This window comes from Dendronephthya gigantea, unplaced genomic scaffold, assembly GCF_004324835.1.
Source record: "Dendronephthya gigantea isolate DGI-Jeju-01 unplaced genomic scaffold, DenGig_1.0 000009F, whole genome shotgun sequence".
In the NCBI taxonomy this organism is placed as follows: domain Eukaryota; kingdom Metazoa; phylum Cnidaria; class Anthozoa; order Malacalcyonacea; family Nephtheidae; genus Dendronephthya; species Dendronephthya gigantea.
Window position 1 is genome coordinate 116,569 of NW_021163019.1, and position 20,810 is coordinate 137,378.

Below are 20,810 nucleotides of genomic sequence, written 5' to 3' on the forward strand. Positions count from 1 at the left end.
ATGAAGCCACAAGGACATTGTCCTAATAAAAGAAAATATTCAAATGGTGAAATTAACCAAGGAGTCGAAGCTGAGACAAAGAAGAAAAAGACTGGTCCACAAAAAAATCAGGGTGATGATCTCGAGATCTTGAAAACTACAACTGATAGCTGTGAGAATGAGGGCATTTGTGAGAAAAGTAAGAACCTTGCTACCGGTACCTGTACTATGCTCTACCATACATGTTAGCTGCTAGTCCAGTGTGTACCGGTATATAGTTTTTCTTCTTATTGTACTTGAATAGGTGACCCTACCGATGGCAAAGAAGTTATGAAGCGACACTATGCTGCTTTGATGAAAGAAGTTGAAAAAAAAAAGCCAAATGTAGCTGTTGTGAATTCCTATTTGAACAAAGAGTATAGTGCAAGGCGGAGTTGGCTGCAAGCTATGTCTGCTGGCGAAAGGGTTGAAAAACTGATGGATGTATATCCTTGTTTTAAAGACCATATTGAGGTATATGATTTGTACAGCTAAAGTTAGTAAGAATGATGGCTTCAAAATGTTTCTAGTTCAAGCTTAAGTTCTTCAAGTATGTTTTGTAGATACTCATGAAAAAGGTTTAGTTATTGTCATAAGTTTAATGAAGTTATTTCTTACAGATAATCGAAGAAGCCAGACGAGTCTTGGGTGTCGAGAGTTCTGGAGATAGAGAGGAATTTAAAAACCAGTGTATTGGATTGTTAGCTGATGAAATTGAGCCCATAATATACTATGGTATAAATAAAGGAATAAGCCCACCAAAAAGTCCAAAGGCAAGTAAGTTTATTTTGGCGATTTAGTTTAATTTTTTCCTGCTCTGTTTTCCTTTACTCTGTCTAACATCAAGTAACTCTACTCACCAAGGCAGTGCCTTATTTGTGACTTCAATAAGAGTGAGAATACAAGTCACAACTTATTCAGTACTTTTACATGGAAAGATATTAAATTGATTTTCTTGTTATAGACTCCAAGATTCTGCATGTTTTGCAAAATTTACCTTATATATTCAGCGCAAAGAAGCAGCCCAAGAAAGTGTTGGACCTAGTATACAAACTAAAGGTTTGTTCTTTTTTTGAAAAAAATCATCTCTGTATGGTTGACCTACCTAATACACCTACTTTTAAAATACGCTTTTATTTATAGGTTTTATTTTGTACTGTATCTATATAATATATTTGAATGCCATTTCTTTCAAAGGACCATGAAGACCCTGAGGCCTGGTGCTCAAAATGTTCCGGTAATGTCCCTGTCCTCCTGATCGAAAGAACTAGGTGCTACCTTATTATTGGAAAGAAGATGGTTGCGGAGTTGGACGAGGAAAAGCTGAATGAAGGAGTTCTTGCTTTGTTGGCAAGTTTTTATCTGCTTGACTTTGATTATCCCCGCTTTCATGAAATGGGTTTGACCTTTCTTCACCAATATATATTTAAGGACATGATTGTTCCAACAGATATCAAGCCCTGCTTTGAGTTAGTACTAACTGATTATAAGAATTTCAAGTCGAACTAGAACTTCACAATGAATTGCTTCTGATAATACCTATTTTTAAACATATTCTTTAATAATGTAACAATGCAGTCTGTATGCTTATGTTAAATATAGAATTATAAATGAAAAGCATCGGGTGTCCTTTGTTTATGAAGAGAATGTTAATGCATGATTGCTTGCATTTTATAAATAATAAATCCACAGTTGATCATACTTATTTTAAGAAAATTGATATGCATGATGAAAAAAGAATCATAGAAATCCAAGAAAAAATTTCTTGTTTCCCCCTCAAAGTGAGAAAAAATTTTAAGAAAAGGTTTCTCAAAAAAAATTTTCTTGGGAGATCTTAAGAAAAAATTTCTTCCCAAGTATTTCTTAAGAACATTTTTCTAGATTTAAGAAAAAAATTCTAAAGAAAAAATATCTTAAGAAATTTCATTAGAAAATATTTCTTACCATTCTCCCAAGATTTTTTTCTCAAAATAAGAAAAAAAATCTTAATATAAGTTTTTTTTTCTTAAATTAAGAAATTGATTTTTTGCTGTGTAACATTTGGTGTTAAACTAAAGGCATCATCACCAACAAAAAAGTGTGGTAAAACTGGGCACCAGCCATCTACAATCATTGACTCAGTTGCTGGAAGGGGCTTCGATTCTGGAATGTTGAGCTTATTAGACTGCAGTGCTTTATAGAAGATAGTGTTTCGCAAAACGCCTCTATCACTAATACGGCCTTGGCATCCAACATCCGCAAAAATGAACTCGGAATTTGGACCCACCACTGCCATTAGCACAAGGCTATAGTAGCCCTTATAGTTAAAGTAGTCTGAGCCACTATTTGGAGGATGTAGGATTCTAACATGTTTTCCATCTATTGCCCCCAAACAATTTGGTAACTGCAATCTCCAATGAAAAAGTCTGCTTATTTCCAACCATTCATTAGCTGTTCTTGGGCATGACACAACGTCACGAAGAACAATAGAAAGGGCTTTGCAAACTTTTGGAATGATAAGGGACAATGTTCCTTTGTTAATTCGGAACTGGTACTGTAAACTGGTGTAGGACTCCCCTGTTGCTAAAAACCGAAGTGTTACTGCAAGTTGTTCACTTGGTGATATAGCATCTCTCATGCAAGTATCCTTTTTCTTCAAAAGAGGATGTAACTTCTCTACTAACTGCTCAAACGTATCAAGGTTCAACCGCAAATAGTTCAAGAAATGCTCAGGGTCATTCTTAAGATCCTTTAATAAACAGTGAAATGCTCCAAGTGTTTTCCTCGTGGCTATCCAACTCTTTATCCAAACAGTTCGTCGTTTTCTCCTCCTTACTCGTCGACGAGCAATTTGGACTGCAGCGATAAATAAACTGAAAGCCTCAACTACTTCGTCCACTTCCTCCATATCAAGTTATTTCAGACATTTTTGAACCTTACATCATTTTTTGCACATTACATTTCATTTTGAAACATCGACGATTTTGTTTTGGTTTTTAATTTATAACAATTTTCACAAATGCGCAATGCGCATGTTTTAACAAAACACCGCTGCCCGCTATCAGAAATTACATAAATTTACCTGTGAAATCGTAACAAAATCGCCATTAAATTGCACGTAATTGCACGTAGTTTACACGTGCAAATTTAAATCGCCAAAAAAATTGCCGCCCAAATCGCTGTAAAAATCGCCAAAAAAATCGCTCGTGTAAACGGGCCTTTATAATGTTTTATCGCAGATTTTTATTGTCAAATGTTTTACCAAATCTTTACTTATTTGATCATATTTAGGATATTATTCATGATAAATGATGGTTGCCATGGCAACTATTATCATCATTTTGATGTTAATGATCAAAATTAACATACTAATCATAATAAATTATGGTTGCAATTCCAACCATGATGATCATTATGATGAACTTGATCATATTTAGCATTTTATTCGTGATAAATGATGGTTACCATAGCATTAATAATTTCATTTTGATGATCTTGATCATATTTAGCATATTATTCATGATAAATGATGGTTATAATAGCAACCATAATTTTCATTTTGATGATCTTCATCATATTTAGCATATTATTCATGATAAATGATAGTTACAATGGCAACAATGATTTTCATTAGGATGATCTTGATCTTATTTAGCATATTATTCATGATAAATGATGGTTACAATGGCAACCATAATTTTCATTATGATGATCATGATCATATTTAGCATATTACTCAGGAAGAATGATGGTTACTATAGCCCACCAATTTTCATTATGATGATCTTAATCATATTTAGCATATCATTCATGATAAATGATGGTTGCTATGGCAACTATTATCATCATTTTGATGATAATGATCAAAATTAACATAATAATCATAATAAATTATGGTTGCAGTTTCAACCATGATGATCATTATGATGATCTTTATCATATTTAGCATATTGTTCATTATAGAGGATGGTTACCATGGCAACCATAATTTTCATTATGATGATCTTGATCATATTTAGCATATTACTCAGGAAAAATGATGGTTACAATAGCAACCATAATTTTCATTACGATGATCTTGATCATATTTAGCATATTATTCATGATAAATGATGGTTGCCATGGCAACCATTATCATCATTTTGATGATAATGATCAAAATCAACATATAAATCTTAATAATTTATGGTTGCAATTTCAACCATGATGATCATTATGATGATCTTGATCATATTTAGCATATTGTTCATGTCAAATGATCGTTACCACGGCAACCATAATTTTCATTATGATGATCTCGATCATATTTAGCATATTATTCATGATAAATGATGGTTACTACGGCAACCATTATCATGATTTTGATGATAATGATCAAAATTAACAGATCATTATGATGATCTTGATCACATTTAGCATATTATTCATGATAAATGATGGTTACCATGGCAACCATAATTTTCATTATGACGATCTTGATCAAATTTAGCATATTATTCATGATGAATGATGGTTACCATGGCAACCATTATCATCTTTGTGATGATAATGATCAAAACTAACATACTAATCATAATAAAATATGGTTGCAATTTCAACCATGATGATCGTTATGATGATCTTGATCATATTTAGCATATTATTCAAGATAAATGATGAATACCATGGCAACCACTATCATCATTTTGATGAAAATGATCAAAATTAACATATGAATATGATAATCTTGATCATATTTAGCATATTATTCATGATAAATGACGGTTACCATGGCAACCATACATTTCATTATGATGATCTTGATCATATTTAGCATATTATTCATGATAAATGATGGTTACCATGGCAACCATAATTTTCATTATGATTATCTTGATTATATTTAGCATATTATTCATGAAAAATGATGGTTACCATGGCAACCATTATCATTTTGATGATAATGATCAAAATTATTATATCATTATGATGATATTGATCATATTTAGAATATTATCCATGATAAATGATAGTTACCATGGCAACCATAATTTTCATTATGATGATCTTGATCATATTTAGCATATTATTTACCATAAATGATGGTTGTTATGGCAACCATTATCATCATTTTGATGATAATATTCGAAATTAACATACTAATCATAATAAATTATGGTTGCAATTTCAACCATGATGATCATTATGATGATCTTGATCATATTTAGCATATTATTCATAATAAATGATGGTTACGATGGCAACCACAATTTTCATTATGATGATCTTGATCATATTTAGCATATTATTCAGGACAAATAATGGTTACCATGGCATCCATAGTTTTCATTATCATGATCTTGATCAGATTTAGCATATTATTCATGATAAATGATGGTTGCCATGGCAACCATTATCATAATTTTGATGATGATGATCAAAATTAACAAAATAATCATAATAAATTATGGTTGCAGTTTCAACCATGATGATCTTTATGATGATCTTGATCATATTTAGCATACTATTCATGATAAATGATTGTTGCCATGGCAACCATAATTTCATTATGATGATCGATCATATTTAGCATATTATTCATGATAAATGATGGTTACCATGGCAACCATTATCATCATTTGATGATAATGATCAAAATTTAACATATCATTATGATGATCTTGATCATATTAGCATATATCATGATAATGTTGGTTACCATAGCAACTATAATTTCATTATGATGATGTTTCGTCGGAATGAAACTTCCTTATTTACAGAAAATTGAGAGTCAAAGTCGATATAGTTTTCTTTTTATATTTCCTCTCGTCTTAACATCAAACTTCAACAACAAAAAAACCTCACGTGTTCATGACCATATATGGTCATGAGCTTAACTATTGTTCAAAATTATAAGAAGTTCAAGAACATCCCCCTTCTGAATATACAATATCGTCATGTTCACTGCTCATCAATCTCAAGGGGCACAAACGATGTATTGACCGTTTATAAATGTCTTCCCTTTCACTTCTGCTACACGTACTAAAGTCTCGCCTGATATACTTCCGTATACGTCCGATTGGCCAATCTCCTCTTTTAGCATTGCTTCAACCACTAATACCACGTCTCCTCTTTTAAATTTCTTTGTGATGATACCACTTGTTCGAATGTTCAGGCTTGGGAGAAATTCTCTAATCCATCTTTCCAAAATGACCGATCAATTGCTGCACTCGACGCCATCGCTTTGTTGGTTTCACGTATCCTCTTCATCAACCGCTTCTGCTGCGAATTGTCCTCAGTTGACCAACGATGAAATGATTTGGGGTTAGTGGAGTCAAATCATTTGGGTCGGAACTCACGTAGTAATCGGCCGTGAAGTGAGTAGTCCCTCGACAGCACATTGCCGTATGCAATTCTTCACTGTGATATCCGCTTCACCGACAATGCTCTTAATGCTTCTTCGCGCTTTAATCATCGCTTCGAATACCCCCCCCAAAATGGGGGGCCGCTGGAGGGTTGAACTTCCACATCGATTTGATTTCTTGAGGTTGTCGTGATAATTCTCCGTATCAGAGCTTGCACCAATGCCTTAGGTCTTTCTCCGCGGCCACGAATTGGTCCCGGTGTCGGATATCACATAACTCGGGTCCCCTTCTGATACCATCCGGAAAAGCGTTCAGAAATGCTTCGTGTCCAAGGAGTATGATATCTCTAAGTGTATGCCCGAGTTGCCAAACATGTAAAAAGGCACATGTACCTTTCTCTCGGTCTACGTCGCTCCTGCTTGGTATAGAATGGTCCGCCATAGTCATTCCGATGCGTTCGAACGCTCGTAGGTAACGTAGCCTGACTTGGGATGGGAGCCATTCTTGTCCTGTTTGTTGCCTTAATTCTCGACATCCTATACACTTTCAACGATATCGTACTGCTCGTTGCCCTTGACGATCCAGAAGCGTGATCTGACTTCGGTCAAGAGATGTTCCACCCTGAGTTGTGACCAAGTTTCTTGTGGCGGCCACGATGACTAGGGACGTAGTGGATGGTCTTTTGGTAAATATAGGGTTGGCGTCGTACGCAAGGTCGTTGGCAAATCGTAGTTGTCGCGGACCAAGACGACCGGTTAGCACAATTTAGATAAGCACATGTCCAAGGAAACTCGCAAATCGTATTATAAATATATAAACAATTCGATCTAGAAAAGAACAAATTAATACAAAGAATATTAATAAAAACATGCATATAAGTCCGATCAAGTCGCACGTGTGATCTAAATCACCCCTAATAATATGACCTAAACAACAATATAAATTCGATAGTTTACTTCTGTGGCGAGGTCCTTTAAGCATATACTTAATGATGGCGCAGGTTAGCTCGTCGTATTCTCTCAAACAGATACTTCACATACATACATACATTTACACATTTTCCGTCTCGCTTGCTCTATTTTCCTATCTCACTAATTATGTGCTGGTGTTAAATATTAATACTTGCCCTATATGACGTCATGGTCAAAGTTCATATCAAGCCTGCTCACATGTCTATCATGCCTAGTGAAGCTGTTCATCCAGTAGTCGTCCGTTCACTCACAAGAGACCAGCTTCGTCTGTATGGGGGCAGAGTTTAATCAGTCGTTTCTCTTTTTCACCGTTAGGGAACGCTTCGGTTTGCGCTCTTCTTATCCAGTAAGTCTCAGCCTCGGAGACTTCGTTTCGTGTAATGACGCCATTTTTCATTCGTCGCTCTTTCGGAAGTTTACAGTTCGTCAAGAAACGTTTTACCCAGGCTGTCACGCGTAACAGGCGGGATAAACTCGAAAACTTCTCTGGCACGAGACGGTCTTGAACATTTTCTAAATTCGCGCTGTCTGTTGCAAAGGAGGAGATGTTCGTTTTTTGTTCGCACTCTGTGTCTTCTCTTATGTGATCTTCTGGTAACTTTTTCGGCCAAGTCAACTCCTCTTCCTTCAGAATGTTTGGACCTTCCATCCACATCTGGCATTGTGACAACTGAGATGCTGATAGTCTTCTAGTTGGTAAATCCGCGGGATTAATTTCGCCCGGGATGTGTCGCCATTGGTCAGGATTCGTACTTCTTTGGATTTCTCCAATTCGGTTTGCTATGAACGTTTTAAAGTTCCTGCTTTGGTTTCGAACCCAGTATAGTACGTTCGTCGAGTCGACCCGAAATGTCACGCTTTCTACTTTTAATGTTCTTTTCAGCTTCTTTGCCAGACGAGTGGCGATTATTGCACCCATGAGCTCGAGTCTCGGGATCGTCATAGCTTTAACTGGCGAAACGCGACATTTGGAACTAATTAGACATGACGTCGGTAGTCGGTCGAGGTACTTGCACACCAAATATGCTGCTGCAGCGTACGCCACCTTGGAAGCGTCAGAGAAAACGTGAAGTTGGATGTCGGTTGGTCTTTCAAGGCGAAGGCAACGTGGAAAACTGATCTTGGGTATCTCTTGTAGCTCGGAAATCCAAAGGTTCCACTTGACTAATAATTTCGCTGGTAAAACATCGTCCCAATCCACACCAGCAGCCCAAATTTCTTGCATCAGTAACCTCGCTCGCACGGTAAAGGGTGACAGGAATTGGAGGGGGTCAAACAGCGACGCGATGCAGCTTAAAACATTTCTTTTTGTCGGAGAGGAATTTGTCGGTAGGTTGACTTGAAAGATAAACGTGTCCGTTTCGCATTCCATGATACTCCTAATGTCTTCTGTGTCGGTAGATTTTCGCCATCTCTGATCTCCACGCCTTGAGCACGGTCTTCTACTGAAACCTCGGCAAGAACGGACGGTTCGTTGGAAAGCCATTTTCTTGATTTGAATCCTGCATCGGATAGAACATCAGAAAGGTCACGTCGCAAGAAACATGCTTCCGAGACTGTTTCACACGAGTCCAGAACATCATCGACGTACATTGCATTTTCAATAGTCTCTGAAGCACTCGGTTTTTTTTCACTTACAGCTTTGGCATGCGTTTTTAAAACATATTGCGCACAAAATGGAGAGGATGCGTTTCCAAATGGGAGTCGTTGAAATTCGTAAACCTCAGGATCTTTCTCGTCGTCCAAGTCTCTCCAAAGAAATCTGTGATATGCACGGTCTTGCTGGCGGAGGCCGACCTGAAGAAACATCTGTGAAATATTGGCTGAAAGCGCTACGGGAGCACGACGGAAGCGACAAAGGACATCAACAAGATCTTGTTGCAGCTTAGGACCCGATAAGACTGCGTCGTTCAGGCATTTTCCGTCGTATTTCGCTGCCGCGTCAAATACGATTCGAACTTTCGTGGTAGCTTTGTCGTTCCGAATTACCGGAAAATGTGGGATAAACCATTGCTCTTCGGTTGATGGCGAAACTTTCCTGACGTAATTCTTCTTCACATACTCTTCGATGATTTCCTGGTAGGACGAGCTCACCTCTGCACCTTTCTTACGCAAAGATCTTTCCAGACTTACCAGTCTCGAAAGGGCTTGTTCGTAATTATTCGTAAATCTGGGCTCGTTAACTCTCCAAGGTATCCCAATCTCATATCGGTTGTCTTGCAAGTGATGTAGTGTCTCCTCCGCTGATTTGGTCGCTCGCGCTTCGTCTGGGGTTAGGGGTTTACTGTCTTCGTCTCGAATTCCCATCGAATCTAGTTCCCAGAACTTTCGTAACAGCTTGTTCGTTGTATCGTTGCCCTTAGTCTCATACTGGTCACTTTGGTAGGTGCGGGTGACATGGATCCGAGAATAATTGCGGACGTTTTCGGTGGAAGTCGGGCCAAAGCATACCCATCCAAGGTTCGTCTTTCGAGCGATTGGGTCATTGATTTCTGGTCCACATTTTTCCTGTGTGACGTGGTGGAATAAGGGATGGTCGCTCCCAATCAACAGGTCGATCTGACATCGATCTGACACTTTCTCGAACGGAATCTGCTTCAAGTGGGGCCACTTGTCTTTCAGTTCGGACCACTGTATGGCTGGCGTCGTACCGGTAATGCTGTCCAATACGTTTGCTTCAATTTCTGCGGAAAAACCTCCTTTGACATTGGAGACGATCAGTTGGACTCTTCGAGAGACTTTCTGCACTTCAGCACCCCCGGTTCCTGATATGGTTAAGTGTTGGGTATTTCCCTGTAGATTCAGTTCCTCTGCTGCACTTTCGGATATGTAGGAACCTGTCAAACATGGGTCTAGCATAATGTTCACTTTAAGCTTCTTTCGCGTGTCGGTCTTGGAAACGAAGCCAAGTAGTACCATCAATGACACTTTCTCAACTCGGTTGGTGTTGAACGTTTTGTTTTTCGCTTGATCTTGAGTCTCGTCACCAGAGTCATGGTTGCCATCTGTCGATGGTACACTGGGATCATGCAAATATCTACTATGCATTACACTCTTACAGCCGTTGATTCCACAGGGTATCTTTCTGGGGCAGCTTTTGCTTAAATGTCCTGATGCCAGGCAACAGAAACACCGTCCACTCTTCGCTATCAGTTCCTTTCGGTTGGCCACAGGTAAGCCTTTGAACAGCTGACAAACCCATGGTGGATGGTCTGCTTGACATGCCTCAACAATACATTTTCTAGGTTTTTTATCAGTATTAAGTCCACGATTGTTCTTTCTGTTGTCTGTTCTCGTCCCACATTTCACGTCGCTGCTCACTTCTTCCTTTACTTCATCTAATATTCGAACCTTCATCTCGATCCACTCAACCAGGGTTTGAAAACAATCTTCTTTGCTATGTTCGCACAGCCAATACTTATACGACTGGAGGTCCTCTTCTGATAACTTTTCTTTCGCTGTTAAGTTCAGATGTTGACTGTTTAGGTCTACATTATCTTGTATTGCTACGAGAATTTTGTCTAAGACTGTTAAAAAGTCCTCCATGTCTTCAAGGTTTCGACGTCGTAATTTCGGCCACCCACGGAGGCGCGTTAGTAAAGTGATAGCTAGTCTTCGTTCTCCACCAAATTTCTTGTCTAATTTCTCAAGAGCTCGCTTGTATGCATTCTCAGAGTATCCCAAGTCTTTCGCAATTTTGAGGGCTTTTCCAGTTAAACAGCTCTGTAATCGTAGCATCTTTTCTTTAACAGCGATATTTGCACCGTCTACAACCGACATATATGCTGCCTTCCATGATTCATATTCTGCTTTATCGTCCCCGGAAAAGGTAGGCAGCTCAACCCCTTTTAATTTAACTGCTTGTATACGTGTGGGTTCCACTTCCGTTTGACGATCTGTGTTCACTTCCGTTTGTACATTTCTTGTGAACTTCTCTTCGCCACTCTCTTCGCACGCCTGTTTTGCACGTTGTCTGTTTAAAGCAGCTACACGGCGTGCGTCCTCCGTTCGCTGTTTCCCCAGTTCTACGTTAGCGATATACTTCTTGAGGTCATTTTCCAATTTACGCTGTTCTTCTTCAAACTGTTCGAGTCTCTTTTCTCCTTCATCTGCGTCTTGTTGCCGTTTTTCTATCGCCGCTGCCGATGACCCTTTCAAACTTGATATAATGGATAAATCATCCTTTTCGCTTGTCTGACTCCTTTCCGTCTCTGGTTCACCCAGAATATGGATTCGTGTATGTAGAAGTTGCTCCGCTGTTGGTGTTAACACGTCCACTTCCCGAGATACGTCGTCCAATTCCTTGTCCAGTTGTTCGATTAAAATGTCCGTTTCTTGGTCGCCTTCTCCAAGTACAATATTCTCTTTCAGTGCACAGGTCACTTTTTCCAGGATGTTAAGTTCCGCTCTTGCTTTTGTTATGGCTCGTCTTATTGTCGTTTTGCCCGTCAAAGTTCCCTCTTTTGTCGCTTGTAACAACTCTTCAAGTCGTATTTTTAAACGCGTTTTAAATGCCTTTTCCCTGCCTTTTAGAACTCGAAAACGTTTACTTGCTGTACTCATCGATTCGTCAATATTGTCGTTTTCTTCGCTCTGTCTTTCTCGAGTTTCGTCGACCAAATCACCGTTGTCGCCATGTTTTTGTTGTCCGCCATACACCATCGCAAAAAATCTGTATATATTGTCTTTTTCCCGTTCGTCTGACTCTCAAACGTCTTACAGATCCAGCTCGAAGGACCACTAGTGTTCGTCTGAATGAAACTTCCTTATTTTACACAAAATTGAGAGTCAAAGTCGATATAGTTTTCGTTTTATATTTCCTCTCGTCTTAACATCAAACTTCAACAACAAAAAAAAACCTCACGTCTTCATGACCATATATGGTCATGAGCTAAACTATTGTTCAAAATTATAAGAAGTTCAAGAACAATGATCTTGATCATATTTAGCATATTATTCATGATAAATGATGGTTACTATAGCAACCACTACCATCATTTTGAAGATAATGATCAAAGTTAACATACTAATCATAATAAATTATCGTTGCAATTTCAATCATGATGATCATTATGATGATTTTAATCATATTTAGCATATTATTCATGATAAATGATGGTTACCATGGCAACCATGATTTTCATTATGATGATCTTGATCATATTTAGCATATTATTCATGATAAATGATAGTTACCATAACAACTTTATCATCATTTTGATGATAATGATCAAAATTACAATACTAATCATAATAAATTATGGTTGCAATTTCAACCATGATAATCATTATGATGATCTTGATCATATTTAGCATATTATTCCTGATAAATGATGGTTACCATGGCAACCATTATCATCATTTTGATGATAATGATCAAAATTAACATATTATTATGATGATCTTGATCATATTTAGCATATAATTCATGATAAATGATGGTTGCCATGGCAACAATAATTTTCATTATGATGATCTTGATCATATTTACCAAGTTATTCATGATAAATGATATTTCCCATGGCAACTTTATCATCATTTTGATGATAATGATCAAAATTAAAATACTAATCATAATAAATTACGGTTGCAAATTCAACCATGATGATCATTATGATGATCTTGATCATATTTAGCATATTATTCATCATAAATGATGGTTACCAAGGCAACATTAATTTTCATTATGATGATCTTGATCATATTTAGCATATTATTCCTGATAAATGATGGTTACCATGGCAACCATAATTTTCATTGTGATGATCTTGATCATATTTAGCATATTATTCATGATAAATGATGGTTACCATAGCAACCATAAGTTTCATTATGATGATCTTGATCATATTTAGCATATTATTTATGATAAATGATGGTTACTATGGCAACCATAATTTTCATTATGATGATCTCGATCATATTTAGCATATTATTCATGATAAATGATGGTTGCGATGGCAACCATTATCATCATTTTGATGATAATGATCAAAATTAACATACTAATCATAATAAATTATGGTTGCAATTTCAACCATGATGATCATTATGATGATCTTGATCATATTTGGCATATTATCACGATAAAATGATGGTTACCATGGCAACCATTATCATCATTTTGATGAAAATGATCAAAATTAATATATCATTATGATGATTTTGATAATATTTAGCATAAAATTCATGATAAATGATGGTTGCCATGGCAACCATAATTTTCATTATGATGATCTTGATCATATTTAGCATATTATTCATGATAAATGATGGTTGCCATTGCAACTTTATCATCATTTTGATGATAATGATCAAAATTAAAATACTAATCATAATAAATTATGGTTCAATTGCAACCATGATGATCATTATGATTATGTTGATCATATTTATCATATTATTCATGATAAATGATAATTACCATGAAAACCTTCATTTTCATTATGATGATCTTGATAATATTTAGCGTATTCATGGTAAATGCTTGTAACCATAGAAACCATTATTTTCATTATGATGATCTTGATTATATTTAGCATATTATTCATGATAAATGATGGTTGCTATGGCAACCATAATCATAATTTTAATGATAATGATCAAAATTAACATATCAATCATAATAAATTATGGTTGCAATTGCAACCATGATGATCATTATGATTATATTGATCGTATTTAGCATATTATTCATGATAAATGATAATTAACATAGCAACAATAATTTACATTATGATGATCTTATTTATATTTAGCATATTATTCAGGATAAATGATGGTTGCCATGGCAACCATAATCATAATTTTAATGATAATGATCAAATTAAAATACTAATCATAATAAATTATGGTTCAATTGCAACCATGATGATCATTATGATTATGTTGATCATATTTATCATATTATTCATGATAAATGATAATTACCATGGCAACCATAATTTTCATTTTGATGATCTTGATCATATTTAGCATATTATTTCTGATAAATGATGATTACTATTGCAACCATAATTTTCTTTATGATGATCTTAGATTATTCATGATAAATGATGGTTGCCATTGCAACCATTATCATCATTTTGATGATAATGATTAAAATTAACATACTAATCATAATAAATCATGGTTGCAATTTCAACCATGATGATCATTATGATAATCTTGATCATATTTTGCATATTATTCACGATAAATGATGGTTACCATGGCAACCATTATCATCATTTTGATGATAATGATTAAAATTAACATACTAATCATAATAAATCATGGTTGCAATTTCAACCATGATGATCATTATGATAATCTTGATCATATTTAGCATATTATTCATGATAAGTGATGGTTACTATGGCAACCATAATTATGATGATCTTGATCATATTTAGCATATATTCATGATAAATTATGGTTACCATGGCAACCATTATCATCATTTTGATGATAATGATCAAAATTAACATATCATTATCATGATCTTGATTATATTTAGCACATTATTCATCATAAATTATGTTTGCAATAGCAACCATAATTTCATTATGATGATCTTGATCATATATATCATTTTATTCATGATAAAGATGGTTACCATGGCAACCATAATTTTCATTATGATGATCTTGATCATATTTAGCATATTATTCATGATAAATGATGGTTGCTATAGCAACCATTATCATTATTTTGATGATAATGATCAAAATTAACATATTAATCATAATAAATTATGGTTGCAATTTCAACCATGATGACCATTATGATAATCTTGATCATATTTAGCATATTATTCACGATAAATGATGGTTACCATGGCAACCATTATCATCATTTTAATGAAAATGATCAAAATTAACAAATCATTATGATGATCTTGATCATATTTAGCATATAATTCATGATAAATGATGGTTGCCATGGCAATTATAATCATCAATTTTAATGATAATGATCAAAATTAACATATCAATCATAATAAATTATGGTTGCAATTGCAACCATGATGATCATTGTGATTATGTTGATCATATTTATCATATTATTCATGATAAATGATAATTACCATGGCAACCTTAATTTTCATTATGATGATCTTAATAATATTTAGCATAATATTCATGGTAAATGCTGGTTACCATTGAAACCATAATTTTCATTATGATGATCTCGATCATATTTAGCATATTATTCATGATAAATGATGGTTGCCATGGAAATCATTATCATCATTTTGATGATACTGATCAAAATTAACATACTAATCATAATAAATTAAGGTTGCAATTTCAACCATGATGATCATTATGATGATCTTGATCATATTTAGCATATTATTCATGATAAATGATGGTTACCATGGCAACTATTATCATCATTTTGATGAAAATGATCAAAATTAACATATCAATCATAATAAATTATGGTTGCAATTGCAACCATGATTATCAATATGATTATGTTGATTATATTTGACATATTATTCATGATAAATGATAATTAACATAGCAACTATAATTTTTCATTATGATGATCTTGATAATTTAGCATATTATTCATGGTAAATGCTGGTTACCATGGAAACCATAATTTTCATTATGATGATCTTGATCATATTTAGCATATTATTCATGATAAATGATGGTTACCATAGCAACCATAATTTCATCATGATGATCTTGATAATATTTAGCATATTATTCAGGATTTTATCCATAACTTTCATTATAATAATCTTGATAATATTTAGCATATTATTCATGATAAATGATGGTTGCAATGCCAACAATTATCATCATTTTGATGATAATGATCAAAATTAACATGATAATAATAATAAATTACGGTTGCAGTTTCAACCATGATGATCATTATGATGATCTTGATCATATTTAGCATATTTTATGATAAATGATGGTTACCATGGCAACTATAAGTTTCATTATGATGATCTTGATCATATTTAGCATATTATTCATGATAAATGATGGTAACCATGGCAACCATAATTTTCATTTTGATTATCTTGATCATATTAGCATATTATTCAATGATAAATGATGGTTACCATGGCAACCATAATATTCATTATGATGATCTTGATCATATTTAGCATATTATTCATGATAAATGATGGTAACCATGGCAACCATAATTTTTATTATGATGATCTTGATCATATTTAGCATATTATTCATGATAAATGATGAATACCATGGCAACCATAATTTTCATTATGACGATCTCGATCATATTAAGCATATTATTCATGATAAATTATGGTTGCCATGGCAACCATTATCATCATTTTGATAAAAATGATCAAAATTAACATAATAATTCTAATAAATTATGGTTGGAATTTTAACTATGATGATCATTATGATGATCTTGATCATATTTAGCATTTTATTAATGATAAATGATGGTTACCACTTTAACTATTATCATCATTTTTATGAAAATGATCAAAATTACCAGATCATTATGATGATCTTGATCATATTTAGCATATTATTCATGATAAATGATGGTTACTATGGCAACTATAATTTTCATTATGATGATCTTCATTATATTTAGCATATTATTCATGATAAATGATGGTTACCATGGCAACCATTATCATCATTTTGATGATAATGATCAAAATTAACATATCATTATCCTTATCTTGATTATATTTAGCATATTATTCATCATAAATTATGTTTGCCATGGCAACCATAATATTCATTATGATGATCTTGATCATATATATCATATTATTCATGATAAAGAGTTACCATGGCAACCATAATTTTCATTATGATGATCTTGATCATATTTAGCATATTATTCATGATAAATGATGGTTGCTATGGCAACCATTATCATTATTTTGATGATAATGATCAAAATTAACATTCTAATCATAATAAATTATTGTTGCAATTTCAACCATGATGATCATTATGATGATCTTGATCATATTTAGCATATTATTTATGATAAATGATGGTTACCATGGCAACCATGATTTTCCATATGATGATCTTGATCATATTTAGCATATTATTCATGATAAATGATGGTTACCATAACAACCATTATTTTCATTAAGATGATCTTGATCATATTTAGCATATTATTCATAATAAATGATGGTTTAAATGGCAACCATAATTTTCATTTTAATGATCTTCATCATATTTAGCATATTATTCATGATAAATGATGGTTACCATGGCAACCATTATTTTCATTATGATGATCTTGATCATATTTAGCATATTATTCATGATAAATGATGGTTACCATGGCAACCATTATTTTCATTAAGATGATCTTGATCATATTTAGCATATTATTCATGATAAATGATGGTTACTATGGCAACCATGATTTTCATTATGATGATTTTGATCATATTTAGCATTAACAAAATTAACATATCATAATCATGATCTTGATCATATTTAGCATATTACTCATGATAAATGATGGTTGCTATGGCAACCATAATTTTCATTAAGATGATCTTGATCATATTTAGCATATTATTTATGATAAATGATGGTTACTATCAACCTCGTTCCCAGGGCCAATTTCAAAAGAGGGGGAAGGGGGAAATTGGCCCTGGCATCGGCCGGTCACGTGTTTTCAGAACACCCACGTATAGTGGGTGTTCTAAATTAACATAAATTAAACATATGAATAATTAGCGAAAGACATTCAATATGGCGTATTATTCTGATGAAGTAGGGTTCCTTGAACTTTTCAAGAGAGTGCAAGTTTGCCAACAGCGGAGAAATTTTCCTTCTATAAATTTTAAACCTTTGCAAATGAAATGCCTGGAGTATTTGCTTAAAGGATGTGATGTTATTGGCGTACTCCCGACAGGTTTTGGGAAATCTATGCTTTTCCATCTGCTGCCAGATCTAATTCCCGTAAAATCACGAAAAAATATAGTAATTGTGATTTGTCCTCTAAACTCTATTGTGGAAGACCAGCTGAGGGTGCTGAGTGCAATAAATATTTCCGCTGGGGTCATACAATTTGCCATTAACGAGCGGAAACCGGCTGAAGACTTGTTCACGGAAGGTAGTGAAAATCGCAAAATTCACTTGAAGGAAACGCTGATGGATATAGAACAAGAAATAGTAAATGGCAATACTTCCATTGTATTTGCACACCCGGAAGCCCTGTTGAAATCTAAAGGAAGGGAACTGATGGGAAGTAAAGTGTTTCAAGAGAACGTTGTTGGTTGTGTAATAGATGAGGCTCATTGTGTCGAGTTATGGTATGTAATTGTAAGTCGTTCCTTCAGCATTTAACTCTAGTGTGATGTTTGCCCAATCATGCATACTTGCACGTATTGCATTAAGAATTAGTTGCAAAACGCTTTCTGACGTTTTCTTGATTAAAATATCTTCTGGTGTTGGTGATTGAGGTAAATTCAATCATATATTATTTTGTTTGTTATAAGTTTATAATAGGAGGTAATGTTTATTCAGCCATGGTTAGTCGCTGATGTTGTACTAATGAATATTTTAGGGGGAAAGAGTTAGAAAGATTTTGGTGAACTGTCTATTTTAAAAGCATTTTTCCCTAATGTTCCAACCCTGGCTTTAACAGCTACAGCCCCACCTCATTTATTAAATGATTTAAAACACAAACCCAATTGAAAAAAGACTGCAAGATTGTTACAGTAAACCCAAACAGAGAGAACATATATCTTGGAAAGAAAGTACGTTCAAGTGATCACAAAAAGTTTGAAAGTTATAATGAAATTCTGGGACCTGTTGCAAAGGAACTATTGATTAAAAAAGAAAACTACCCAATGACAATTATCTATATGAAACTGAAATACTGTGCACATGCCTACCGATTGTTTGAAAGAATTCTGCAAGATGAACAGTATGTTAATGGATGTGAAGAACCTATGGCAAGACTTTTTGCCCAGTTTCATTCTCCCCAAACAAGTCGAATGAAAAGGGAATTAATTGAAGAAATAAAGAAAAAGGACTCAAGGGTCAGGGTACTGTTTGCAACATCAGCACTTGGTATGGGTGTTGATGCCCCATATGTTGCTCAAGTGATTCACATATCCCCTCCAAATACTTTAGAAAGTTACATGCAAGAGATTGGTCGTGCTGGTCGTACTGGTATTCAGTCATATGCAACATTATATTACAACAATTCTGACATTGGAAGTCATAAAAAGCATATTCAAGAATCAATGAAGAGCTACTGCAAGTCAAGAGAAGTCTGCTTAAGAAAGCAGCTTCTAGAATATTTTGGATTTACTACACCACGGCAAGAAAATTGTTGCTCTGTATGTAATGAGGGTATACAAATACTGTTGTCAGCTTAGAAGTTTCTAAAGTGAGGCGTCTACAAGGTGATGGTACTGTTTTGGTGAGCCTGATCAATAGTGTCTTGTCCAACTATCAGTCTGAAGAAAAATCAGAGTGTTTGTTAATTCCTTCAATGTTAATTGATGAATACCTAGCTGAAAGGGTTGTGATGCAAATTGAGTACATTGAATTGGAATCAGACCTCCTTAACAATTTTGGCATATGGGATGAAGTATGTTCTTCCAAGATATTCTCTATCATAAATGAGCACACTTGTTTAATCAAGTGATGTCACTATAAGGTATTAGATGATATGTATGTGCCATTACATTGGTGTAGCAAGCCTGATGATTTTGTCCTGCTATGCAAATGTAAGTCATTATAATTATTCATTTCTGTAGAAATTCATTGTTTTCACAATCAATGAACAACAAGATATTAGCATAGGATGACCTAATGTCCGGCTAGCTGCTACTGTATCAACAGAAATTGCTCATGTTCAAACAATTTCGTTGAATAGTTGTTCCAAACAAGTTTACTTAGAACTTCAGATGACTCTTTACCTAACACTTTTGTCATAATCACATATTCTTTTACTTCACAGAGAGTTAATTACCATTTCTTAAACCTATAAAGGGTACTATTTCAAAGAACAACTCAATTTGGAAATTCAGTTTTGTGCTTATCTAGCCATTTATGAAATTCGACTACATTCAAGTACTTTAATGGACTCTTCTTAATGTTTGGAAAACTGTCATGATGCCTTTCTGGAACATGATTAAAAGGATCCAATTGCACAATCTCATTTACCATCTCTTTTTCATCCTTTAGGGATCACGGGTTGTATGCTTTACAGACTTCGCATGGATATGTAGAGAGGCATCAAACTGCTCTACAAGAAGATGTATACCAGAACTTGCCTTACAAACTTTGCTTATTGAAGCCATGGTTTTGTTTGGGCCCATTCTTTGGACAATACACTTGCCAATTCGATTTGAAATTTCTTGGGCCAAGTCATCTTCAATATTATTTCCGATGCCCCTCTCCAGTTCGAAAAAAATCCCCATTTAAACTCTTCTGAGAGACGAGGTGTAAGCATGCATTCAATTTGAGATATACTAACGAACATTTCAACCGCGTATTTGGAATATGATCCC

At 34.5% G+C, this 20,810-nt stretch overlaps 5 protein-coding genes across 5 annotated transcripts; 2 read left to right on the forward strand and 3 right to left on the reverse strand.

Moving 5' to 3' along the window:
* LOC114517592 lies at positions 1 to 818 on the forward strand. Its single transcript, XM_028537380.1, has 3 exons — positions 1 to 178; positions 284 to 492; positions 639 to 818. Exons 1-3 carry the CDS (start codon positions 1 to 3, stop codon positions 816 to 818), a joined length of 567 nt encoding a protein of 188 aa, XP_028393181.1.
* A 1,063-nt stretch (positions 819 to 1,881) lies between these two features.
* Positions 1,882 to 2,905, reverse strand: LOC114517593 (protein ANTAGONIST OF LIKE HETEROCHROMATIN PROTEIN 1-like). The gene is made up of 2 exons (XM_028537381.1): positions 2,086 to 2,905; positions 1,882 to 1,895 (listed from the first exon to the last, which is right to left on the reverse strand). Exons 1-2 carry the CDS (start codon positions 2,903 to 2,905, stop codon positions 1,882 to 1,884), a joined length of 834 nt encoding a protein of 277 aa, XP_028393182.1.
* A 4,654-nt stretch (positions 2,906 to 7,559) lies between these two features.
* LOC114517595 lies at positions 7,560 to 8,537 on the reverse strand. Its single transcript, XM_028537383.1, has one exon. It carries the CDS (start codon positions 8,535 to 8,537, stop codon positions 7,560 to 7,562), a length of 978 nt encoding a protein of 325 aa, XP_028393184.1.
* Positions 8,538 to 8,605: 68 nt separating this feature from the next.
* On the reverse strand, positions 8,606 to 11,974 carry LOC114517596. Its single transcript, XM_028537384.1, has one exon. The coding sequence runs from the start codon at positions 11,972 to 11,974 to the stop codon at positions 8,606 to 8,608; it is 3,369 nt and encodes a 1,122-aa protein (XP_028393185.1).
* A 6,059-nt stretch (positions 11,975 to 18,033) lies between these two features.
* On the forward strand, positions 18,034 to 20,105 carry LOC114517597 (ATP-dependent DNA helicase Q1-like). Its single transcript, XM_028537385.1, has 5 exons — positions 18,034 to 18,606; positions 18,783 to 18,795; positions 18,988 to 19,631; positions 19,751 to 19,885; positions 20,055 to 20,105. Exons 1-5 carry the CDS (start codon positions 18,034 to 18,036, stop codon positions 20,103 to 20,105), a joined length of 1,416 nt encoding a protein of 471 aa, XP_028393186.1.
* Positions 20,106 to 20,810: the final 705 nt, after the last annotated feature.